The 19035-nt window shown below is 40.6% G+C and overlaps 1 protein-coding gene across 1 annotated transcript in view; it reads right to left on the reverse strand.

The window, feature by feature from the left end:
• ATP10B (ATPase phospholipid transporting 10B (putative)) overlaps positions 1-19035 on the reverse strand; it is an 83665-nt gene that overhangs the window by 25978 nt on the left and 38652 nt on the right. The window contains exons 6-9 of the mRNA XM_077823975.1: positions 16104-16235; positions 12248-12375; positions 10395-10647; positions 7002-7237 (exon numbers count right to left, since the gene is read on the reverse strand). Of these exons, the coding sequence (XP_077680101.1) occupies positions 7002-7237; positions 10395-10647; positions 12248-12375; positions 16104-16235 (749 nt within the window). The remainder of the gene's footprint in view (positions 1-7001; positions 7238-10394; positions 10648-12247; positions 12376-16103; positions 16236-19035) is intronic.

A 19035-nucleotide genomic window follows, 5' to 3' on the forward strand; every position in this document is an offset into this window, starting at 1 on the left:
TCTCTGCATATTACAGTTATTGAATGTTAAGAGGACACTGTCAGGTTTGAAAAGCTAGATAGTGCACAACTGAAGCTTAGAAGAAAAGTTTTCATTATCTTAAAAAATGAAAACAGATGTTGGCTTGAATTTATATGTTTCCATGTAGCTGGATGGTAATGTATAAGAGACAGATAGCAAAACTGACACATCTATTTTCACTGACCAAGCTGAGTGAAATGCAGAAATTAAACAATCAGCATTAAGAATGAAAAATCAATTAACACTTAAAAATCCTGCTATTGTTAGTAAGCTTGTTCATTATTTATTAAATGGGTAAGACCATTTAAGATTTAAAGGGTAATTTATTAATAGTTTTCATCTGAGTGTCCCTTTAAATGAATACAAAATTAAAAATAAGTTACTGACTTTAAAAGACATTAACTATGAAAACTGCCAGTCTTCAAGCAATGTTTCTAATAATAGTGATATTTATAGGACATGCAATAGCAGACTTATTAAATCTAGATCAAGAGAGCTGTAAGAACCTTAATTTAAAAAGCACAGCAAAGGGAAAATGGACAGTAATAATCTTCTTTCCAACTTCTTCCATAATTTGTTCCTTTTCATATTGTAAGGTTTCTCCTTCCATTCTTCCATAGTACAAGTAAGTCCTCCCCCCAACCCAGGATCTATTTTTTATTTTGTAGCACATGATCTGATGCAGCGTTTTTCGCTCAGAGAAGTTGTTGCAGCAGCAGCAGCAGGAGACAAAATTAATAAAAGAAATTGGCCATCTCTCCACTTGAGACACAAATAGAAACCATGAAGCTGGCCAACATAAGGGAACATTTGTAGGTCCCAGCATGAAATGGGTAATTCTGATTGGGCTGCAGGCTGTTTCTCAGTGAAGCTGGGTTTTGACGGATACAAAAAGAATTAGTTTTCATTTTCATCTGTGGCGTGAAGGAAAGAGAAATTGGATTTCTCACCTATAAACGTCTCAATAAGATTGATCTTTCACCTTCCTCACCCTGCCTCCCCATTTCCTCACTAAAACAGGGACAAATTAATGACACAGAAAACACTCTCTCTGGGGCGTTCTGAAATACAGCTTTTTTACCATTCTTTATTCCTTTCCCACACGTATGATCTTCAGTTATGCAGAGGCAATACAAATTCCCTGGCACTGGTATAAACACTACAAACTTGACAGGTATTCTGAATTTTAAATACTATCTTTCTCTTTCATCTTGGGAATTGATTAGGTAACTCAATTTTTTTGATTTTCAATCTGGCTTTAACTCAATCTCTAATTTTGCAGGGGTAATTGTTAATTGCACCAAAAACAGGTAGCTCGGTATCAAATTGCTGTCATTTATGCTAAAACTTACTATGAGGTGAAAAATGTGGACACAAGTATTTGCAGGAGCACAAATAGAGGACACTACTGTAAAGCAGACTATGCTGGCTCTTGCATCATATCTTTGTAATTTCTATTCCAGAATGGACCACACAGTGCTGCTTATATTTTTCTCCAGGATCAGCAGACTCCATTTTCATTAACTCTATCAAATGCCATGAAAGAACCATCATCATCATGTTTCCTTCTCAGAATTACACTGACATCAACATATTAATTGACGAAACCATCTCATATTTTCAACAAAACAGCAAAACCTGTCAAGCATAGATGGACTCACAAAACATTCAAGCTTGGATAATTTTTGTAGCCACCTAGCTCCATAATCCTAAAACGTCTCAAGATATAGCAATAAAGTGTAAAACCCATACAAGAGGGCATTAGGAGATGTCTGGGAACCCGACTGGGTCTGGGAAGGAGACAGCCAAGCTAATGGCAGTCACCTCCTTGTGGCGGATGTCCACTGCAGGAACTCCATAGGGAAGGTATACAGTGACCAGATAAATGACTTGGGAAAGGACTTAAAAAGAGGTGACAGTAAAGGAGCGAATGGGGGGTGGTTGGATCCCTATGATTGATATGGCAGGGAGCTAACCCCCATTATTATTCCACCTTAACCCTCCTATGAGGCGGCGGGGGCGGGAGGTGGATGGTAAGGTCCCAGCAATGGATTTGCTTGAGTGACCTGGATGGAAAAAGAGGGGGAGCTGGTAAAAAGCCCCCTCGGTAATTATGGCATAAACATAGGGTTACCTGCACTGCACACTTTTATCTGCCAGGTAGTCCCAGACATCTAATAATAAAGTTGTGGCCTGATTAAACCCATGTCAAATATCACCTGTCTTTCTTTCGGTATAGCCAGACAATAGATTACTAACAGTACAAATACACTGTAACTAATGCAGACTGCTTATCACTCATTCATGTAAGACCACTTTCCAGTTGGCTTTGCAATCACAGTATAGTAGATGTAGTTGGGAACTTTTTGACAAAAACACGTTTTGTTGGAAAATGCTGATTCATTACAGAAACGTGTTGGTTTTAATTAAACTTTCATCAGGAAGATTTTTTAGGTCCAGAAAGAACTGCTGATGAGTGAAATAGACACATTTGCCCCAGAATAGCCTATAGTCTGTTGGAGAGTGCTCACAGAAACAGTCTCTCTCTCTCTTTTTCTCTTTCTGAGTCAACAAATATTTAATTATTAAAATTGAGGGAGACTAGCTGTAGAGCCAGATAGTGAGACAAATCACCTGCAATGTGGGAGACCCAGGTTCAAGTCAATGGTACAAATAAAGGCAGATGAGGAATTTGAACCTGGGTCTCCTAATTCCTAGGTGAATACCCCTAACCAGTGGACAATTAGCTATCCAGAGGAAGTGTCTGTTTGTCTCCGTTTTTTTCATGAAACAATTTGAAAGGTCTTTGCTTTGTCTTGCATCAAAATGGAAACAATGTTAAAACCTTGACATTTTCTGCAAAATTGAATTGGTGTTTTCCAGCCAGCCCTACCATACAGAGAACATTGCCTAAACTAAAAAAAAAAAAGGAACTCTTTACACTTCCTTTTGGTTCCACACCTATTTGGCATTTACAGAAGATTCTCTCTTGTTCAACACTATTACTTTCCATTGAAGCTCAGTATATTCCATAGCATACTTATTATATTATCAGCTCTCCTGCTTTAACACTTCTCTTGGCAACAGCCCCAACCATGCAGGTGCTCACAGCAGATGTGGTGCTAACCTGTATCCAAAAAACCCTCTTCTCAGCATTGCCAAGTTCTTCAGTTTTCCTTTTATCTGGGGTTACCAGTTTTCATAGCTGGTACAACACTTGCAAACTTGGCATTTAGAAGCCCGCCCCCCCTGCAAAAGTAGGATCCCAGTTTGTGACCCTTTGGACACTCCTGTCAATTATTATATAAAAAAGATTTTTGTCTTGCATTTTGTCTGTTTGATACAAAGATTCAGGAAAATGTACATGGAAAATACAAATTCTAAAAACATAAGAATGGCCAATGATCCATCTAGCCCAGTATTCTGACTTCTGACAGTGGCCAATGCCAGACGCTTCAGAGGGAATGAACAGAACAGGCAATCATAGAGTGATCTGTCCTGTCATCCACTCCCAGATTCTATGCAGTCAGAGGCTAGGGACACCCAGAGCATGGGGTCGCATCCCTATAATTTTCGTGTATAGCCATTGATAGACCTATCCTCCTTGAATGTATCTAGTTCTTCTTTGAACCACGTTATAGTTTTGGCCTTCACAACATCATCGGGCAATGAGATCCACAGGTTGTGCATTGTTTGAAGAAGTGCTTCCTTATGGCTGTTTTAGACCTGCTGCCTATTAATTTCACTGGGTGACCCCTGGTTCGTGTGTTATGTGAAAGAGTAAATAACATTTTCTTATTCTCTTTCTCCACACCAGTCATGATTTTATAAACCTCTATCAAATCTCCTCTTAGTCACCTCCTTTCTAAGTTGAAAATTCCCAGTCTTTTTAATCTCTCCTCATATGGAAGCTGCTCCATACCCTTAATCATTTTTGTTGCCCTTCTCTGTTCCTTTCCAATTATAATATATCTTTTTTGAGATGGGGTGACCAGAACTGCATGCAGTATTCAAGGTGCGGGCATACCAGGGATTTATATAGTGGCATTATGATATTTTCTGACTTTTTAATCTATCCCTTTCCTAATGGTTCCTAACATTGTTAGCTTTTTTGACTGCCACCCCATTGAGCAGATGTTTTCAGAAAACTATTCACAATCACTTCATGATTGCTTTCTTGAGTGGCAACAGCTAAATTAGACCCCGTCATTTTGCATATGTAGTTGGGATTCTGTTTTCCAGTGCTCACTACTTTGCATTTATCCACACTGAATTTCATCTGTCATTTTGTTGCCCAGTCACCCAGTTTTGTGAGATCCCTTTGTAAGTCTTTGCAGTCAGTTTTGGATTTAACTATCTTGAGTAATTTCGTACCATCTGCACATTTTGCCACCTCACTGTTTACCCCCTTTTCCAGATCATTTATGAATATGTTAAGCAGCATTACTCCCAGTACACATCCGGGGTGACCCTATTATTCACCTCTCTCCATTCTGAAAACTGACCATTTATTCCTACCCATTGTTTTCTATCTTTTAACCAGTTACTGACCCATAAGAGGACCTTCCCTGTTATCCCAGGCTCTTCAGTAAACTAAACAGTCATAAGTGTGACAGAAAGCCTTGTCAAAGGCTTTCTGAAAGTCCACTTATCCACCGGATCACCCTTGTCCTCATGCTTGTTGACTCCCTCAAAGAATTCTAATAGGTTGGTGAGACATGATTTCCCTTTACAAAAGCCGGCTTGACTCTTCCTCAAAATATCATGTTCATCTATGTGTCTGATAATTTTGTTCTTTACTACAGTTTCAACCAATTGACTTGGTATTGAAGTTAGGCTTACTGGCCTGTAATTGCCAGGATCGCCTATGAAGTCTTTTTAAAAAATTGTTGTTACTTCAGTTATCCTCCAGTCATTTGGTACAGAGGCTGATTTAAGTGATAGGTTACATACTACAGTTAGTAGTTCTGTGATTTCATATTTGAGTTTATTCAGAGCTCTTGGGTGAATACTATCTGGTCCTCGTGGCTTATTACTGCTTAATTATTCAATTTGTTCCAAAACCTCCTCTACTATACCTCAGTCTGGGACAGTTCCTCAGATTTGTCACATAAAAAGAGTGGCTCAGGCATGGGAATCTTCCTCACATCCTTTTCAATGAACACCCATGCAAAGAATTCATTTAGCTTCTCTGCAATGGTCTTGTCTTCCCTGAGTGCTCCTTTAGCACTCAGGGAAGTTGATTGCCCATTTGCCCCACTGATTGTTCAGCAGGATTTCTGCTTCTGACGCATTAAAAAAAAATTGCTGTTAGTTTTTGTGTCTTTTGCTAGGTGCTCTTCAAATTCTTTTTTTGGCCTGCCTAATTATATTTTTACACTTGACTTGCCAGAGTTTATGCTCCTTTCTATTTTCCATAGTAGGATTTGACTTCCAATTTTTAAAAGATGCCTTTTTTTTGCCTCTAACATCCTCTTTTACTGTGCTGTTAAGCCATAGTGGCATTTTTTGGTCCCCTACCTGTTTTTTTTTTTAATTTGGGAAATACATTAATTTGACACTTCACTGTGGTGTTTTAAAGTAGTTTTCATTCAGCTATATTCACCTCTTGGACCGGAACCACTTAGGACTAAATCAAAAATTGCCTCTCCACTTGTGGGTTCCAGTGTTAGCTACGCCAAGAAGCAGGAAACCCTAGTTTTAACTGAATTTGCAAAGTGAAGTGAGACATTTTTTAATTCCCACCCTTAAAAAATGCAAAGAAGAATTGGAGAGAGAGGCACAAAGCTATTGATTCTAACTCAATGATTTTACAATAATAGGAAAAGTAGTTGGGGAAAAATTCTCTTGAAGGAGATGTTTTACACACCTGAAATGTCATGATCCATGAAGCAAATAGATACATAGAAGTTCTCAATGTACTATGTGGTAAAATGGGATGGAAGACAACAGACCAGCAAGCAATAAGATTATCATGAAATAAACAGATTCCAGAAGTTAACAGAATACTAACTGATGTCCACTTCTACATAACAGAGATACTGAGTTAGCAAGACAGAAGCTTGTAATAAATACATTCATAAGTCCACATCCCAGAAAGAAAAGTCACTGGGAATCAGCGGGCATAAGATATTGCCATCCGGAGCTTCTTTGCAGAATGAGGGCTTAGGGTTTGACCCCATAAAGTCCTGAGCTCTCTGGCTGAAATCCAGTAAAACACTTGAATATGTGTGTAACAGAGCAGATTGAAAAAGCAACAATATTTGGGAAAATTTTGTTCCTCTATTCAAATTTAAAAAAAAACAAAAACCAAAAAATCCAAATTCTGAATTTTGAAAAATTTCAACCTGCTGTACAACTGGTCACAAAAATAGGACAAAATTTTTGCAAAAATTATAACAGAAAATGTTGACCCATTTTTTCTGTTGAAGTTCTGACAAACTTGTGGTGAAATTCTGGAAGTTTTCGATCAGCACTCGTGTTTAATTTTAAGCATGTGCATAGTCCCACTGGTGTCAATGGGACTACTCGTGTACTTGAAATTAAGGACGTGACTAAGTATTTTGCTGGATTGAGACCAGAGTGCTCAGCGTTTTGTAGGATTACAGTCTTATTTTGGAACTACATTTTATATAAAACTCAAATTTTATAATTTTTAACTTTGTACTAAAAACCATACTATGTTCACTGTATTTTATCTGTAGTGAAGTGTGAGACCTCTCTTCTGACAGAATAACAAAATACTGGTAACTCTCCTGGTGGCTCAATTTGTCATTTTTTCATGATATAGTGTAATAGACTGAAATTCATCTGAGGTGACCATGTAGCATTCTTTGGCAAGTAGCAGGTTACAGTTTCCTTGTTCCCAATCTAGTAAATGAGTGCTATTTCATTGACTCTTTTCAGCTCCCTCCTCCCTTCAAAAAACTGCATAAAGCAGAGATCCCAAAAACATGTTGACCTAATCTGAAGTTACTCACTATGGTACTGCTGAACGCCACTTGAGACTGAAGGCTGTCACAACGCCCCAATGATTTCTTCCTTGCATGTCCCTGAAAACGTGCTCGGGCACTTTGGCACCTCCTCATGGGCTTAGTGTTTTTCTGTTTTAAAGTGTCTGGTTTCTCGATCTTGATAACAGGAAGAGCGAAATGCTGATATCTTGCCCAGTCTTCATCATCTGAGTCCAGTTCCTTATGGGTCTCCAGGCGTTTGGCTGGAAGAGAGAAACCAATATCTTGCCTAGTCTTTTCTTGTTATTAGCAGTATTAATTAGAAGATTTTATTATTATTATTATTATTATTACTACTAAGATAATCTGTGACACTCTGAACCTCAAAATGACACCCTGTACTCACATATTCACCACTGTTATATGTTTTGTACAAAGCATGCCTTGTGAGGTATCAATTGAGAAGTCATAATCTGTGGAACATTACTACCCTGTTGAATTGTATGCATTACCACTGTATGTGAAGTTATGGAGTTTGCTATATGTTTGTTACTGAAATATGTTGTGAGTCTGGGAGACACCCACAGCCTTTCAGTAGCAACAAAAGAGCAACTAACACCTCCAAGCCAGATTTACATTAGGGATAGCTAGCCAGATGTTGATGGCCCATTAAGGAGAATCCATTCTCCCAGAGGGCCTCTCCTGAAGCACATAGACGGAGACCCAGTGTCTCAGCAGGGCATTTAGAACAGGTGACCTCTGACTCCATGTTTGAGACACTATCTTTCCGTGCACATGGATTGGGGGAGTATAAATTGGGGATGGTGACAACAGCCCTGGCCTCTCTCCTCCCCCACCTACTCTGAAGGCAACAAGAACACTGGGAAGACAAAGACTTTGAACTGGGGAAATTGGTCTCAGGCTAAGAAGAAAATTCAGCCTGCGTATTAAGAACTGTAACCTACCTGTAACGTCCAGTGGGGTAAGAAAAACTGATTCAAATCTTGCTTAGTCTGATAAAGTTTAGAATATAGACTGTGATTTTATTTTTATTTCTTATGTAACCAACTTTGATCTCTATGCCTAACTCTTATAATCACTTAAAATCTTTCTGTAGCTAATAAACTTATTTTAATGTTTTATCCTTACCAGTGAGTTTGTCTAGAGTGCGTGGGGAATCTACTCAGATTACAAAGGCTGGTACATGTCCACTATCCTTTGATGAAGTGTTGAACTAATTAACGAGCTTGCATTGTTCAAGAGAAGATCTTGAGCAGGTACATTTCTGGGGTGGAAGCCTGGGGGGATTTGCTGGTGTTTCTCTGTGTATGGTTCATGAGTGGCTTAGAGCAGTGGCTCTCAATCTTTCCAGACTACTGTACCCCTTTCAGGAGTCTGATTTGTCTTGTGTACCCCAAGTTTCAACTCACTTAAAAACTACTTGCTTACAAAATCAGATATAAAAATATAAAAAAGTGCTACAGTGTTACACTATTACTGAAAATGTACTTACTTTCTCATTTTTACCATCTGATATTAAAATAAATTGATTGGAATATAAATATTGTACTTACATTTCAGTTTATAGTATATAAAGCAGTATAAATAAGTCATTGTCTGTATGAAATTTTAGTTTGTACTGACTTCACTAGTGCTTTTTATGTAGTCTGTTGTAAAACCAGGCAAATATCTAGATGAGTTGATGTATCCCCTGGAAGATTTCTGCATACACTCAGGGTACACATACCCCTGGCTGAGAACCACTGGCTTAGAGAGCATTTATTGGATTTAGCTGGGTGCGTCCCTGCATATTGTTGACTGAGTGATCATAACATCTGGAGGGGTTGTGCTGCTTGTCACTGGCAAAACATCTTGAGAGACAGCCCAGGCTAGAGCATTAAGAGGGCACAGCAGTCCCACAGTTCCAGGTTGTACACTGGAGACCCATCACACAATCTTTAAACCATCACCAGAAAAAAACTTCCATGCATAGTTCAGTTTCTTGGCAAGCTTCCCACTGAAATGTTTATCATTACAAACCAAGCCAAACAAAACAAGAAACTGATCACTTTTATGGACTTCTGTTAACTAAAATATCTTTAGCTGCACTTTTTGCAGTTCAGTGGAAGAGAAGAATGAACTATGGTAATTCACAAATTTGGTAATGTTTTCACTCACAGAGCATGAAAATCTATTTGGCAGATGCTGGCCAGCTTAATGACATTCTAAATATAATGTAGAGGTGGAGTAGTTATATGCATAATAAAGTACTTTGGGCCTAATTTTGCATTACCCACACAGGAAAAACTCCCACTGAAGAATACAACATGAAAGGGAGTTGCGATCAAATGGGAATTTTGCCTTAGCAAGGACTGCGGGATTAGACCAATAGTACTGTTATCCTTTTTTGACCCAAGTGGTTTGTGAAAGTTTGCGGCCCTGAGGGGGTTGCAGTTGGGTGTAAAAATTGACGATGAGGTCTAGTGTTTTCTTTGAGACAAACTTATTTATTTAAAAGGAACATACAGAATCCTGCATCTCTGAATGCAGAAGGAACCAAAACAAGACAGATTCTTTGCTTACAGTCCCAAACATCTTTAGCCAGCACCAGACCCAGAAGCCCATTCTCTAGCTTCTTTCAGGGCCATAGACTGTGCTTGACCGGGCTCTCTTAGTATGTCTTGCTTCAGTTTGTCTGTCCGTGTGCTCAGTTTGTCTGTACGTCACCTTCTCTCTCTCTCTCACTCACACACACATTGTGCCCTCCGCCTATATGGTGTGAGTTTATGCCTATTTTTAGGTGGGGCTCCTTAACTATCTCTTACAGCTATCTTAAATGAAGACAGCATTCACACCCATCAGTTTCAGTGAGGTTTTAACAAAATCCATAACAGTATTTATTAATGAAAAAGTAACTATCAGCAAATGGACCTAGCCAAAATACCCAGATTCAAATACCTGCAAACTTTGGGGAACTTCAGATATGGACTTTGTAGTTTAGGCCCGTTTCTAGCAAACGCATAATTGTTCCTACCTTTCACATTACCCAGATGGTTGTATGGTAATTACTTTTGGACCCACTGAGTTTAATTACCACTTATCTCACTTAGTAAGAATCAGGGAAAGGTAGGGGTGGCAGTTACTGCAGCGAGGTGAATTTAAGAGGGTATTTCTTCCTTGCAGTCCTGAATTGTTGATCACAATAGAACAGAGGCTGAGGTGTTTGATGTGGGAATATGAAGATTAGTTGTGTGGCTTCACAATAATTTTTAAAAACTTCCACTCTCTAGTGAACCTTATAATAAGACAAAGAAAACAAAACAAAAAACCCCCAAACAAACCACAAAATGAAACACTAAGCCACTAAGGTACAGTAGGTATAGTAGGCTCATAATACAATAATATTTCTTTGTGTTTTACCATTTTCCTGATGTGAAAACTCATTTCCATCGACAGTACAGCGCCGAAACACCATCTTGTTCTCTGTTAGCGTCCCAGTTTTATCTGAGAAAATGTACTGGATTTGCCCCAGATCTTCAGTGATATTTAGGGCTCGGCACTGTATGGGCAAATCTACATCTTCATCATACAGATCAATGTCACTGTGAATTAAGAAAACTTGGCCCAGCTTGACAAACTCGATGGACACGTAGAGAGAAATGGGGATTAAAATCTGAAAGAAGAATGTTCCACAAGATGTTAGAACCTCAGTGGTGGGTCTTTTTTCTCGCTGTACTTTTCACTATCAGCCAAGACCCACGTCAGTTGCAGTCATGACACTTTATGAAGAAGAAAAAGAACCAGTTCTTTCTGGAGTCTAAGTCTTATTAACTCAGTGGCAGGGAGATTTTCACTGTCCCTGTAATTCACAGGGAATTTATAGGTCACGGTCACCCTCACCGAAGCGCTGTGACCTCCATGATGTAGCATCTTGACCATAAGCACAGAAAATAATGTTCATGCATCTGCTGACTCTCACTAAACATGCATCTATGGGAATGGTATACTACCAGGAAATTCATATTTTAGGACTGAGGCTATGGTGCCAGAAACAGCCATCCAGAAGTGGAATGATGCTGTACACATAATAGCACCCTATGGATAGGTGCGGTGGATGTGGGTCAAGAGGTGCTATATTTGGAACTGCTCAGATGGGATTCACAACACAATCCAAAATGTGTTTCTAGGCCAAGGTGCATCTTTCTCAGATTGCTCCTAAAATAGGATGGACTAGCATATTTTTCAACTCTTAACATAAATACATTTCACAAGTAACTGCTTTGTTTACCACTTTCCCCTCTCCTGTTATACCCCAAAAACCTCTAAATTCCCAAAACGTACAAGTATTCTGTTTCAGAAATAATGCATAACTTCCCTAGGGATTCTACCAACAGCTCAGAAAGTTGTCCTCATATTTTATTCATGTTAAACAAATTCTGTCTGTTTATATCTCAGTGGCTATAATAATAGATATGAAAAATAAATCCCCATTCCATAAAATGTTCTCAGTTAGGCTTAATCAGACTCAGATATATGGTCTCCCAGTTCTAATTTATCTTCTTTTTCCACGCCAACACAGCCTTATCTAGTTATTATTCCCTGTTGGTAAAGTGTACAAAAATTTTTGTTTCACTGTTTCCTTGAGCTACTAAGTAGAATTCTCATTCTGAATCAGGGGAGAAAACACTGACAGTTCTAACATACTGACGGAATTGTCCTCCTTCGTGTGCATGCAATCAATTCTGGAACTAGTTTAATGATATTACCACCGCCTTCATATCAATACACTGGGGAAGGGTCAGAAGAAATAAAAAAAAGACTGTATCTTAAATATATATAATTGTGGCTATATACATACCTACATACCCATACTATAGTGACTATCGTGAATTGACTGTAACTATGTATGGGTTTTCAGATGCTGTAGGACCCTAAAACTTAAGAAGCTTTCAAGATAAAAAGATGCTTCCACCTGATGTATATAGCAACTGGTTCTCTACCATGTGATCTTTATTTACAAATACACAAAAGGCTGTTATCATTTAAGCATTCTACAGTAATGGTCCATAATATTGCACTAACTACTAGTTAACTAACTAACTAACTAACACACACACACTAGTATTTTGGACCATTTCTGTAAAATACTATAGTATCTTTACAAAAGTTTTAAAAATAAATTCAACTATCAAGAGGGTGTAACTTGACATCTGCTTGCCAGCCATTATATCACCATTTCCAAAACTACAGCTTTTTTAAAATTTCTGTTTTACCTGTAATAGGATTATCATTGTCAAGAACATGTAGAAACCAGCAAGAGCTGAGGAAAGGTAGTTGCCATTCATGTCTGGGACTTCGTATGGTGGGCGTTCTGAAAAATTCCCATTCCAAATGCCATGACCTATACAGAATCAACACTATTTTAGTGGAGTAAGCTGAGCAAAACAGTGGTGGGGCAAGAGTTCTGGAATATTCTATTTCTTATACTCTTGTTAAAAAGGAAAAATATTCCACAGCAAAGGCCCCAAGCAATGCTGTAAGTCTACTGTAAACTGCACCATTAATGTAGAACACCATTGCACATTTTTATAAAGGTTAGATTAGTAGTAAATTTGAAGTGTGGGTATCCTTTAGGGAATCCTCTTCCTCCTCCCTTCTCCCACGGTCTGTGGGAGTTTCCCCAGAGCTCTTTCCTTTACCCTTTGCTCTTCTCACTTACATTCTGTCTCTGGGTGATTCCATTTGCTTACACAGATTCAAGTATCAGCTATACTAATGACTCAAGTTAAAGAGGTCAGTGGAGAGAGAGATTTAATGTGGCCAAAACTGAAGTTATTCTCTTCCTTTCTAAACTTCTTCACTTCCCCTTCAACTTCTTTTACTGTTGACACTACCATTCACGCTCCCCATGACTCAGTCCTGCAGTTTGGCATTTATTTTAGATTCCTCCCTCTCCCTTTATTTACTAGTCTTAGGCCACATCCAGAAATGGATGGGTCTTCCTCCTCAGTTTCTCCAAGATCTCTGTCCTTTCCTTTCCATTCCTGAAGACAAATCTCTTGTTCAAGGTTTCATTGCTTCCTGCCATGACTACTGCAAAATCTTTCTTTCTGGCCTCCCAGATATGCATGTTGTTCAAGAAGGCTGTTAGCTTAACAGCACTGGAAACTGAATTTCCATACAGAACTAGTGTAGTTTGATACTGTACAGGCAGTCAGCAGGAACACAAGCTTCCCCTGCACTGTCTGTGGCTCCATACCCATTTCAAAAGGCAAATCCTCTAGTACTTCACTCTTCAGGCCTTTATCTTGGCCTCTTTCCTGACACTCTTGAAGAAGATGCTATTAATGCCAATTGTGGAAGCAGTTTTTGTGATGTGAACATCTGTCCTACTAAGAACTGGATAGAGACTCCCAAATTGTTTTATGCTGGTGTAAGGGGACTGTTGCCCCCTTACTAACATTCAGTGGGGGTGTTTTAGTTGCTAGATCCCAGTACTAAAAGGAGGAAGGGTCGATGGGGATTCAGGACCCTGAGATTGACAGTCCCTAGGAACAATGTGGAGAGGCCAATGCTCCAGGTACCAGCCTGAATGACAGGGCGGGCAGGCTAATCAGGGAGTCAGGAGGCCAGGGAGGTCCCGTCCTCTGTGTGAGCTGGAATTGCCTGGGTCAGACAAAGTGGGGCTGAGCTAAGGAGAAAGCAGGGGCCCAAGCTGAGCTGGGGAGCAGAGCTGTGCCAGATCCAGAGGGACCAGAAAAGCAGCCCAGAGAGAGCAGACCCTGTTCTGGGAGGCGAGCTGCAGCCTCAAAGCCAGAGGCACAGCCCAGAGAGAGCAGACTTGCCCTGGGAGCAGAGCTGCAGCAACCAGAGCCAGAGGGGCCAGAAAAGCAGCCCATGAAGCAGGTCAGTGCTGGGAGCAGAGTCACAGAAGCAGCCTGCAGAGCAGACCCGTCCTGGGAGCAGAGCTGTAGCAACCAGAGCCAGAGGGGCAAGAGAAGCAGCCCAGGGAGCTGGAGGCAGAGTGGAGCTGGAGCTGAGACAGAGTGGAGCTGGGGCTGGGGCTGAAGCAGTCCGGAGCCGGGTGGCGTGAGCTGCTGGGGAGTGCAAGGGGGGACCCTTGGCAGTGGGCCCAGCACAGGAAGACGCCTCAGCCAGGAGGCTCTGCAGGCCAGACTTGGAGGGGGATTGGTAACCCTGATGGGGCGGGGGCAACGCTGGGAAGAAGGGCTATGCCCCCTAGAGCTTGAGAGCGTGTGGCCACCACCAGAGCGAGTGTCCAACCCACAGCATCCCTGCAGCACAACCAGGACCTGAGAAGGAGGCCTGGGACTTACAAGGAACAGGCTGTGAACTACCCTGACATTCCAGAGACGCTGTTTGTGATGTTCCCTGCCACAGAGCAGGTTGATGTGTTTCCTTTAACCTTTCCCATTTTTCCTTATTCTTTTTAAAATTAATTGTTGATTAAATAACTTGCATTTGCTTCAAATTGTATGTAATGATCAGTGGGTCAGAGAAGTGCCCAGTACAGAGAGAGTACCCCAGAGTGGGGACACCCTAGCCCCTAGGTGACCACAGCAGGGTTGGGGGTCGAGCCCTCCAGGAATCCTGGGTCCAGCCTTGTTGGAGTTACGAGGACTCTGCCAGACAGGAGAGTGGAAGGGGAGTCCTCAAGGGCAGGGAGGCCACTGGGTAAAGGAAGTAGGAGCGAGGACTCAGATCCTTTCGCTAGCCCACTTAACCGGGGTAGTACAGAAGCCAGGAAAGTTCCCCACAATAGTGGGACTATTCTCCCGCTTACAGTGGCCATGAAAACACCTGTCAGATAGCAACAGCTTTGGCTGCTAGAGACCTTATCATATTTGAACAAGGATGATTATCCCATTACCACACTCATGAGTTACCTACTCCCCCAAGTTTTGCTAATATTACGTTATCTGCAAGCAAGATACCGATCACTAAATCATCAGTAATATTTTTTTTCTGAAATCCTATATTCAAACAATTTTATCACATAAAACAAACTACTAAACCACTGTTGGCGCTGAAGGTCATTTTAAGAGGATGAAATCTAGTGGATTTATTACTGTTTTATGTGTTTCACTGTATGAACATTTCATGTTTAATTCTTATCTTTTTTAAGATAAGCAGATAAATTGGTTTTTAAATGTTGACTTTTTGCATCTGTGTCCACACATCAAATCGGAACTTAAAGGATTTTGCTACTCAGGGGTCTCTGCACATGACAAATACAAGAGTCTAAATCTAAATGACAGCAGCCCGGGAACAATGAAAATAAAATCTCTCTCATATGCATACAACTCAGCTGTTAAACTGAAATCCCATTTCTAAGCCCAAAAAAAAGCTCATTCCAACATGAAGTGGCAAAACTAAAAAGGGATTTACTCAGTTCTACTGTTCATCTTAAACAGATTCCTCTTTTCTGATGCTCCCTTACTTCTAGAAGTAATAATCTAATGGCTTGCTTGTATGTCTCATTACAGCTCTCATGGGCAGCTACCTGGAAACTTGTTAGGGCTTCAGTATGGTACGATACAACTCTGTGTGTGTGAACTTTTACATCAAAGCTGTAGCACTAGGCAACTTCATGGCTGTGCTGCAGTTTAGTGAAAATGTTTAGAAACCACAAGAAACCTACAGGAGCCTTTGTAACCTCTGTAAAGTCATGGCCCATGGAAAACTCACTGGGCTCCAACTTTGGCCCTTTCTTCATTAGAGTTAAGAAAATGTATTGATCCTGCTCTGACTAGGATAGGATCACAGTCAGTACTGGAATGCAAGCCTGTTCTGCAGCTTTCTGCAATGCAGTGAAGATGACCTCTTCCACGATTAGCATCTAGCAAATCCTACTAGAACTGGAGATGAAAATTCATACCCACAACTGAATTTCCTCCCACATTTGGGATTATTCAGATTTGAGATTTTGATTCAAACCCATTATAAAGATATGCATCAACCCTGAAATTTCAGTTAAGTTCCCCAGAGTAAAGGTGATCACATCTAGGTTTTGGAACATACACACGCCTAATAAGAACAAATCTTAATCACAACAAAGAAAACCAAACATTTCAAATGGAAGAGGAGATTTTCACTGTTGCTCCATACCTAGTGCTCCGATAAGACACATGATGAACAGAAGCCCCACACAAAAGAAAATATCAATGTTCATGCGCCTTTCTATCTTGCTGCGTTTGTAGCGCGGTCCACTGTTATTCAGCATGGCCTTGGTTTCATGACCTTCAAAAACACAAATGGAGAGAGCCTCATTTATTTAGTTTCTTACCTGGGGGAGGGGAGAGAGAAGAGAGACAGACTTAATACACATTTATACCCGACATGCTGGTGCCCACAATGTTCACTTAACTCCAAGCATTTCATGGGGGGGGAAGGGGGTGGCTCAGACGGGAGTGGTGTCAGGGCTGGAGGATCACAGGAGGAGAGGGAGTGTTTCTCTGCCTTCTCCACCTGGTATCATTTACCAAGAAGGCGTGTTCCTGTGCCCTAAGTCACAGCAAAAGCACTGCAGCAGGGCATTTTACCTGTACAGCCTGGTGGGGCCCAAGCTTATCACACACCATCCATGCCACTCTTCCAGGCATTCATATTTATACTAAATTGATGCATTTATGTGGTAAATACAAGGACCCCAAATTCTCACTTACACTAAGGCCCCATAAGAATAGCTGCTTGCAAGAGGTCTCCCTGGCTAGCATAAGGCTCTAGTCCCAGTTTCTGCAATACAGGGGCATGTTAAGGGCTGACTGAGGTTATGGCTGGAGTATAATGTACAATGGCTAATGTCTGCTTTCTGGGGACCACAGGAAGCAGAGCATACATTAGAGCAAAACTGAGTGGACTTAGCTTACACCAGGGCCAGGCAGGTCCTGCCTTCCTCAGAACTCAAAGGCGGCTTAAAAAGCTACTTTTCCTTCCCCCCCTCACTTCCTGTCTAAAACACTTCATTCCTGTATCTGAGAATTGAGGCCAAGAATTTGAATCCTGCTTTAAAGTGAAAATCTGAATGCAACTTTAACTATGGAGTTGCTTCTGACACCTTCATGATATACACACAAATAAATACACACACACTGTAAAACGTATATGTTAACTACAAACAGAAGACAGAGAAACTTTTAAGACGTAGAATTTCTATGAGACAGATGTTAGGGGGAGCATGTTTCACATTAGAGGCAAGCTTTACAAGCATTAGAAGAAAGTAAAGCTTCCAGTTAGGTCTGGAAGGATTCCAAAAAAAACAATTACATTACAGATTTCAGCTGTCACACACATTTCACTCTCACAAGGGCAGCAGAGTCAGCAGGCCCACAAGGCTTGTACCGACATTTGAAGATGTGGGGAAACATGTACGTGCTTCTACTTAACAGCTAAATCTGCTTGATGTGAAAAAGTAAATAAAATAAGATTTGTAAAATATAAAAATCTTATACAATAAGATAATATACATCTTATTTTATTTCCTTTTATAAATAGAAATAAAAACCTTGATTAGGTGGTCTACTGATTTCTAACTACTTTTGAATATCTCAGCAGCTAAACTGGCTTAATTAGAAGCTGCTAGTCACATTTGCCATGTACAAACTTACAGAAAACTCAATACGTCAGATCCAGAAGTGAATAATTTTAATGTTATTTAGCTCTTTCTTATGTGATTGTAAAGCATGAACAACACCGTAGGATAGAAAAAATATTAAACTTATTCAATTTGAATCAAGTTACTACATTTGTAATGCTAATAAGAGACTAGTATAAGAAGTGCTAACATGAAACCTGCATGTAGAACCTGCTTTTTCTATCCTATTAATTTTTCATACTGCACCCCTCATTGTGTTGTCTAAATAATCTCCAGTGGTGTTTTAAATGATGTCATATGTGGTTCCTTCTCCATTTATCTTTCCACAAGATAAACTATGTATAGATTTTTGTTTGCAACTGCGTGGTATATGCGAATGATGGGTTGTTTTTCCTTGTTTTAAGATATGCTAGATGCTTTTATTTGGGAAGACAAGGTCAAAGAAGCACGCCTTGAACATGAAGAGGAAGTGATCAGCAAGTGGTCCAGCAGTTCCATTAATGCTGTTGCTGTTCCACATCGTAGCCCGAATTCATATTGCACAGCATCTATGATTACTCTTTGTTCTTATTTCAGTAGTGCCTACAGGCCCCAATCAAGATGAAGGCCCAAATGTGCTAGGTGTTTTACATATACATAGACACACCTCCCTGACCCCAAAGATAATAAAATCTAAATGAGTATCTCAGCAAGCTCAGAATGAAAATTTGATATCGACATCATCTTGTGACAGGCTAAGACTATGAATTAGAGGTATGAATTACACTGCATTTCTAGGACCTCCCCATAACTCTGAACATGCTGTTTAACTCACCCCCTTGCTTAGCTGCAGGGGGTGGCAGATGAACAATTATGTCTCTCTCACTTTCTAGTTGCTGAATGGACGGAGAAATTTCTCTTAGCTGCAGGATTGAAGTTTCTCTCTTGTCTCCTACCACCTTCATGTCTGGGGTGAGTGCAACTCATGTAGCCCCTCCGCTGTCATGACTGGAAGAGTGCATCACCCTGTGCTGGCTGAAGCTTCAGCGATGAGGCCTGTATGTACTTTTCCCTTAGCACAACTGCCTCACATTTAGCCATCTGCATAGACAGGAAAAGTAAAGTCACACACCAGTGAGACGTGAGCCACACAGGCTAGGCAATCACTCCACAATTCACTGATGTCTCCATTAAAGGTAAGTTAAGAGGTAACAGAATTATACAAGTGGAGAACATGTCATCTGTGATAGACTCAGGCCAGTTGGGTACAGCAGAGTAGCCTTATTGGGATCCAGGAAGTGGGCGGGCGAAGCTAAAGGATCCCCTGCCCCAGCCTAAGCGGGGGGTCCACAGGACCTGGAAAACCAAATAATTACGGGGTACAACTAATGAACAACAGGGACAGGAGTGCGGTCAAAGGGTCAAACGAAGGGAACCGGACGGGGACACCGAGCAGAGAACCCCGGA

Source organism: Eretmochelys imbricata, chromosome 8 (genome assembly GCF_965152235.1).
Source record: "Eretmochelys imbricata isolate rEreImb1 chromosome 8, rEreImb1.hap1, whole genome shotgun sequence".
Lineage (NCBI taxonomy): Eukaryota > Metazoa > Chordata > Testudines > Cheloniidae > Eretmochelys > Eretmochelys imbricata.